The sequence below is a fragment of the Balaenoptera borealis genome (genome assembly GCF_965194805.1).
Source record: "Balaenoptera borealis genome assembly, chromosome: 7".
In the NCBI taxonomy this organism is placed as follows: domain Eukaryota; kingdom Metazoa; phylum Chordata; class Mammalia; order Artiodactyla; family Balaenopteridae; genus Balaenoptera; species Balaenoptera borealis.
The window spans coordinates 53,691,825-53,699,477 of record NC_138864.1 but is presented as its reverse complement, the minus strand read 5'-3'; the positions used below and the strand labels follow the sequence as shown (position 1 = coordinate 53,699,477).

General features: G+C 40.9%; 1 protein-coding gene across 3 annotated transcripts in view; it reads left to right on the top strand.

Annotated features, from left to right (window-relative positions):
* The first annotated feature begins 209 nt into the window (after nucleotides 1-209).
* Nucleotides 210-7,653, top strand: part of SLC25A40 (solute carrier family 25 member 40) — a 51,996-nt gene continuing 44,552 nt past the window's right edge. The window contains exon 1 of one of the 3 annotated variants that reach the window (XM_082398522.1): nucleotides 210-386. In XM_082398522.1, coding sequence (XP_082254648.1) covers nucleotides 287-386 — 100 coding nt within the window. In that variant the 5' untranslated portion in view covers nucleotides 210-286. The remainder of the gene's footprint in view (nucleotides 387-7,653) is intronic. The other 2 variants (XM_082398524.1, XM_082398523.1) reach the window with 2 other exon arrangements.

Genomic DNA, 7,653 nt, shown 5'->3' with positions numbered 1-7,653 from the left:
CGCGGCCGCGGCGCCGATACGCGCGCCCCGCCCCCTCTCACGCCGCGCGCCCCGCCCCCTCTCACGCCGCGCGCCCCGCCTCACGCTCTGCCCCACGTGCTCGCGTCGCGTGCCCAGCCCCTTGGTGCCCGCCTCCTCGCGCTGCGCATCTGGCCCCTCACACCCCGCCTCCTCGCGCCTGCGCCCCGCCCCCACGGGTCGCGTCTCCGCCCCTGCGCCCTACTCACTGTGACGCCTTCTCGCTCTCAGATCCGCCATGTGGCTCCGAGGTGGCTAAACGGAATGAATGCAGTTAGCGCCGTCAGCCAGACCAACTCGCCTCCGAGGTCATTCCCGCCTTCTAAGGTTGCCGGGACTGCCTGCCCTCCAGCCGCTTCCTCCACCAGGTACGCTTGCTCTCCCCGGCTCGGCTGTCCCGGCGGCTGGAGGCGCGGCGGCTGCGGCCGAGCCGGGACGCAGATTGGGGTGGGGCGGGTTGGCGGCGGCAGCCTCTACCCAGCGCGCCCCGATTCTCAGAGCGCCGTTTTCCCGTGGTCACCCGGCCGGCTGGAGGCAGGCCGCAGAAGGTCTTAGCGGGGAGAGAGGGGCCGGGCGGCGTCGGAGCGAGGCTTGGGCCAGGAGGCCCCCGGCCTAGAGCGTGTCTAGGGTGCCTTGTGCTTTCTGGTACTTGCGTGCGCTGCTCTGTTGACCTCTGTTGTGCACACCCCTGATTTCATTTTATTGTGTAGAAGTTTATTTCAACAATAACAGGAAAGGGAATTTGAAATCTCAAGTCTAGGGTTTCGGGTCTGGACCTTGCACCGACCAGCTTCTAAAACTTGGGTTAAATTACCTAATCCCTTTGAATCTCAGTTTTTTTCATCTCTAAAATGGGATTTGTAGTAAGGATTACATTTAAATGTTTTGAAAAGTAAATTAATTTTGTTCGGTAAGTGGGAAAACGCTTCACACACAAAAAATGGATTTTGGTGTGTCTCTTCTTGTAAACTTCGTAAGGAGTAAAAGCGTTAGATCTTGTACCATACTTCACATTCCTTCCCTCCTGGCCACGATAATGTCTCGTTGTTTGATGGTTGATTTTTAACTTAGTAGCTAAGGGAAGTTAGTGCCAATGTTGCCGTTTCACAAATAGGTACCTTAAAAGTATAGAAAAGGGTAGATTGTAATTCCTTTAGCCAAAATGGAGAACGCAAAGAGGTGGTTCATGTTTGCTAAGGGAAATGAGTTTTGCTGTGGATGGTCTTAGTTTGAAGGGCCTGGGGAGACGATAATGGATCTCTTTTTATTAGACACCTCGTAATATTTGTAATTCAGGAGAGATGTCTGGGAGAGAGTGGGGATGGTCAGGAGAGGGAAGACTGATTTGAGAGATGTCATACAGACCAATTGCTGATTCTCAGTCATGGGGTGATGCCTAAGAGGTTATCAGATCTTAAAAGGCAGGAGGAGGTGTAGTTTGAACAACACTAGAATTTCTATTTGGGAAAAACAATCTGTTTTTAAAATGTAAGCTACCAAAAGAGCACATGATTTTTATGTTTATAAAAAGTTTTAAAAGATTGAGAAACACTAGTACAGAAGGTAGCTAAAGCCACGGGAGGAAATGGAAATTGCCCAGGAGAGCATGTGAAATAAGAGAACTAGTGATGAGCGGAGGATGATGAACTGGTGAAGGAGACGGAGAAAAGGCCACAGAGTTAGGAAGAGAACTGGGAACTAATCTTCAAATGTCCCAGAATTACAAACTTTGGGATCGTGCAGGCTTCACTAACTGTATGGTTTTGGGTAATTTTGGTCCTAAATTTTAGTATCTGAAAATGGAGGTAATAAACACTTCTCAGATGTTGTGAGAATTAATTGGAACATTCTTGGAAGCTTAATTAGTACGGTGCCTGGCGCAGAGTAAGAGCTGAGTAAGTGCTGTCATCCTGGTGAACTCTATATCAGCCTCTCTCCATCTTCAAACCTTCCAAAAGGCTAAGACTTGACAACTAGGCCTTCGATTCTGGTGTTTAAGATGTCATTGGTTCCTTAGAATTTCAGGCGATGGCTAAGGTGAGTACTAGATAAAAATGATGGGCTTGAAGTGGAGATGGGTTGACTATACTCTTGGAAAAAATTTGTCAGTGTAGGAAATTATCATGATAGGAAGGGAAGATAGGGTCTTTGGAAGGTTTAGGGGATATGGGAAAGATAGGTTTCTGTTGAAGAAAGTAAAAACAGGAAGCCCATTTTATGTTCCAGTGAAAGATGAGGTACCTTTCTTATTTACTATAATGAGGAAGGACAGTAACATGGTGGCACCCTAGGCTTTTAGACACACCCTTGACTGCACTGCAGGAAATAATGTCAAGCTGTGAATAAGCAGAAAGTTTGTTTTGCTGGACAGTGTTAGAAATTTTCCGATCTGTAACCCAAGGACAATTTAAAAAAATTATTATTGGAACTCAAATCTTGTAGTAGCCACCAGAAGAAGGGTGTGGTCATATATCTATGGCCTGTAAACATAGAAACCTCCTTACTATCATGCAAATAATCAGGGCTGTTGGTCAAAGAATAAGATTTATTTAAAGTATGTCTTGAGATGTGCTTCAGGTGAAAGGTATACATGCAAGAAGAAATAAATGGGGGCAGCGTTACTTGTGAAAAGTTGGTTAAAGAATTCTATTAAGCAAAGTTGGAAAACATTGAGTAGAATCATGGTCTAAGTAAACGAACGTTTGACTGTGAATAAAGAGAAAATGAATTTCATTCTGTACTGGCTCTATTCCTAGGTAGTTTCATGACCTTGGGCAAATACTAACCTTGCCATACTACAATTTCCTCATCTGTAAATGCAAATAATATGTGCTCTGTCTACCCCACAACTTTTTGTAATTATCAAATGAGGCCTTAATTTGCTTTTTCAGACTACCTCATGAATATACAAATATAATTCTTATTCTAGAATCTAGACAAATGGATTTATTCATTCTTCTGCAGTACCTTTTTCCTTTCTTATTTCTTTTCCTTAAGCCTCTCCACCTGGCTCACAGTTGTTCCTCTTTCCTTTTCATAGCAAGCCTGACTTAGACTCAGCCTTTATCTCCTGCTCATTTGGGGCCTTCAGTAATAGTCCAGTTTGATTTATTTGCCAGCTATTGATATATTATCTCCTGAAATGTGTTCTGTTGCTATTGTTATTAATTAATTTTCGTATTTTAGAGTCTCATTACCCTGGTGAATTGGAGGGCCTAAGGTTTTTCTGAGATTTAGTTCTTAGTTTTGCAAGCTAAGCGTATGAAGGGATAGAGTTGGTTAGTGGCTGTGGCGCTGAAGTCCGTGTCTCAGGTGAGGCTGGGCTGGGAAGCCAAGGAAAATTCAGCATATCAAGTCCCTGAACATAACCTAAGTGAAGGGTCAAAAATGGAGAATAAGCAAGACAGGAAAATTCAAAATTTGAGAGTGAATCACGTTGAGACAGTATAATTCAGAGGCTGCTGTGGTACCTGTCGGAGCTGTTAAGGATAATGAGTTGGTTCAGAGGTTGTATTACATCCTGAACTAGATTGTAAATTCCTTTAGGATATTACACAATACATATTTGGCAATTTTTTTTTTATGGCTTTTCTGGGTCTTCATTGCTGTGTGTGGGCTTTCTCTAGTTGCGGCGAGCGGGGGCTACTCTTCAGTGCACGGGCTTCTCCTTGCGGTGGCTTCTCGTTGCAGAGCACGGGCTCTAGGCGCGTGGGCTTCAGTAGTTGCAGCACGTGGGCTCAGCAGTTGTGGCTTGTGGGCTCTAGAGTGCAGGCTCAGTAGTTGTGGTGCACGGGCTTAGTTGTTCCGCGGCATGTGGGATCTTCTCGGACCAGGGATCAAATCCGTTTCCCCTGCATTGGCAGGCGGATTCTTAACCACTGCACCACGAGGGAACTCCCAGCCATGGTTATAAAACAATCTACCTTCCTAGCCCACTTTTTTCTTTCCTTTTATATTGATTGAGCACCTACAATGGGCTAGGCCCAGTGAGACTTGTTTACTTTAAGACTCCCATTGAAGTCTCATCATGTAAGTCTTAAAATTTTCTAATATGTTTTATAATCCACATAAAATAAAGTGCACCCATTTTAAGCATACAGATTGATGAGTTCTAACAAATATGTATATCCATGTAATTACCACCCCCCATCAAAATAAAGAACATTTCTGTCACCACAGAAAGTTATTTCACTCCTTGTTCCAATCTCCCTTCTCCCACCAGTGGTAACCACTCTTCTGATTTCTAATATCATAAATAATTTTTCCTGTATTTCAACTTCCTATAAATGGAATCATATAATTTATATGCTTTGCATCTTCATTATTTTGCATAACATATTTTCATGATTCATCCATGTTGCTACATGTATCAGTAGTCCATTCCTTTTTATTGTTGAGTAGTATTCCATTCTGTGAATATACCACAGTTTATCCATCCCCTCTTGATGGATATTTGGGTTATTTCTAATTTGGGGCCATTATGAATAATGCTGCTACGAACATTTGTATATAGGTCTTTTTGTGGACATAGGCTTTTATTTTTCTTGGAATTGATAGATCATATGTTTACTGAATATTTAACATGATGAGAAAGTACAGACGTTTTTAGTAACTGTTCCTTGCAGCAATGTAGGAGAGTCCCAGTTGTTAAACATCCTTGTCACTCACTGGGTGTGAACTGGTTATCTCATGTAGTTTTTTTAAAAATTGAGATGAAATTCCCTAACATAAAATTCATTTAAACTATCTTGAAGTGTATAGTTCAGTGACTTTCAGTGTATTCACAGTGTTGTGCAATGATCACCACCATATAATTCCAGACATTTTCAATACCTCAAAAAGAAACCCGGTACTCATTAGGCAGTCATTCCTTATTCCCCCCTCCCCCCAACTTGTGGCAACTACTAATCTGCTTTCTGTTTCTATGGATTTGCCAATTATGGACATTTCGTATTGATATAAATGGCATAATAAAATAAGTGTTTTTTATGCCTGGCTTCTTTCATTTAGCATAATGTTTTCAAGGTTCATCCACATTGTAGCATGTATCAATACTTCAGTCTTTTTTTTATGGCTGAATAAAATTAAATTCCCTGGTAGGGTTATACTACATTTTATTTATCCATTCGTCAGTTGAACATTTGGGTTATTTCTACTTTTGGCTGTTATGAATAACACTGTGAACATTTGTGTACAAGTTTTTGTTAGACTCTGTTTTTCAGTTCTCTTGTGTATATACCTAGGAATTTCTGGGTCATATGATAATTAAAGTTTAACATTTTCAGGAACTGCCAAGCTTTTCCACAGTGGCTGCATCATTGTACATTACCACCAGCAGTGTAAAAGGTTGCCTATTTCTCCACATCCTCATCTACACTTGTTATATTTCCTTTTTTCTTTTTTAAATTATAGCTTTCCTACTGGCTGTGAAGTGGTATCTCATCGTGGTTTTGATTTGCATTTCTCTAATGATCAGTGATGTTGAGCATCTTTTCATGTGTTACTTGGCCATTAGTATATCTTCTTTGAATAAGTGTCTTTTCAGGTCCTTTGCCCATTTTTTTTTTTAATACTATATACCAGCATCATAACCTTACTATTTTTTTTTTTAAATTAATTAATTAATTTATTTATGGCTGTGTTGGGTCTTTGTCTCTGTGCGAGGGCTCTCTCCAGTTGCGGCAAGTGGGGGCCACTCTTCATCGCGGTGCGCGGGCCTCTCACTATGGAGGCCTCTCTCGTTGCGGAGCACAGGCTCCAGACGCGCAGGCTCAGCAGTTGTGGCACACGGGCCTAGTCGCTCCACGGCATGTGGGATCCTCCCAGACCAGGGCTCGAACCCGTGTCCCCTGCATTGGCAGGCAGATTGTCAACCACCGCCACCAGGGAAGCCCCATGCCCATTTTTTAATTGGGCTCTTGGCTTTTTGTTGTGGAGTTGTAAGTGTTCTTAAAGATTTTGTATAGTAGACTCTTATCAGAGAGATGTGCAAAAATTTTCTCCAATCCTGTGGCTTGTCTTCACTTTTTTGGCAGTGTCCTGTGATACAAAAAAGTTTTAATTTTGATAAAATTCAATTTTATGTTTTTCTTTTGTTTCTTGTACTTTTAGTGTCATATTTAGGAACCTATTGCCAAATCCAAGGTCATTTGGCTTTACTTCATCTTATCTTCTAAGAGTTTTGTAGTTTTAGCTTAGGTCTTTGACCCATTTTAAGTTAATTTGTGTATATTGTGTGAGCTAAGGGTCCAACTTCATTCTTTTGCATGTGGATATCCATTTGTCCCAGCACCATTTCTTGAAAAGACTGTTGAAAATCAGTTGACCATAGATGTATGAGGTTGTTTTGGGACTATCAGTTCTATTCCGTGATCTATATGTTTATCCTTAAGCTAGTTCCACACTGCTTTGATTACTGTAGCCTTTTAGTAAGTTTTGAAATTGGGAAGTCTGAGTCCTCTAAATTTGTGCTCCTTTTTCAGGATTGTTTTGGTTATTGAAAGGGTCTCTTGAAATTTCATATGAATTTTAGGTTCAGCTTATTCATTTCTACAAAAGAGCAGTTGGAATTTTGAGAGTGATTGCATTGAATTTGTATAGTATTGCCATCTTAACAGTATTATGGGTTACTATCCATGAACACAAGATGTTTTCCCACTTACTTAGGTCCGCTTTAGTTTATTTCAGCAGTGTTCCGTAATTTTCACTGTACACACGTTTGAACTGTGCAGGTCCATTTATATGTGGATTTTTTTTTTCATTAAATATGTACTGCAGTACTACATGGTCTGCAGTTGTTTGAATCCAAGGAACCTCAGATACAGGAGGCCAGAAGGCATAACTATAAAGTTATGCTCAGGTGCTTTTCTAACTGGAATTGTTTTCTTAGTTTAATTTTCAGATTGTTAATTGCTATATAGAATTACAATTGATTATTATATGCTGATTTTGTTTGCTGAATTTATTTATTAGCTCTGATAGGTTTTTTTGGTGGATTCTTAGGAATTTTCAAGATATAAAATCTTGTCATCTGTGAATAGAGATAGTTTTACTTCTTTCTTTCAAATCTGGATGCTTTTGTTTGTTCTTATTGCTTAATTGCTGTAGCTAGAACTTCCATGATTAGCAAGAAAGCAGATGTCTTTGTCTTTTTCCTGATGTTAGGGGGAAAGCTTTCAGTCTTTCTCCATTAAGTATGATGTTATATGTGGGTTTTCATAGGTGCCCTTTATCATGTTGATGAAATTCCCTTCTTTTCCTACATTGTTGAGTGTTTGTATCATGAAAAGATGTTGGATTTTTTTTTTCAATTTTTACTGTATTAACAGTTCATGATATGGTTCTGTTTATCTAATTAGTATGGTGAATTCCATTGATTGATTTTCATAAGTTGAACCACCTTTGCATGTTTGGGGTTAAATCCAACTTGATCATGGTGTAAATTGTTTTAATATAAGGCTGGATTTGGCTTACTAGTATTTTGTGGAGAACTTTTGCATCTATATGAAACTGCACAACTCAGATGGGATTCGAACCCAGCCAAAACTCAGATTGGAACTTGAACCCACAGGCTGAGACTTCTACTCAGCCAAAACTCAGATTGGGACTCGAACCCACTGTCTTCTAATTGAGATC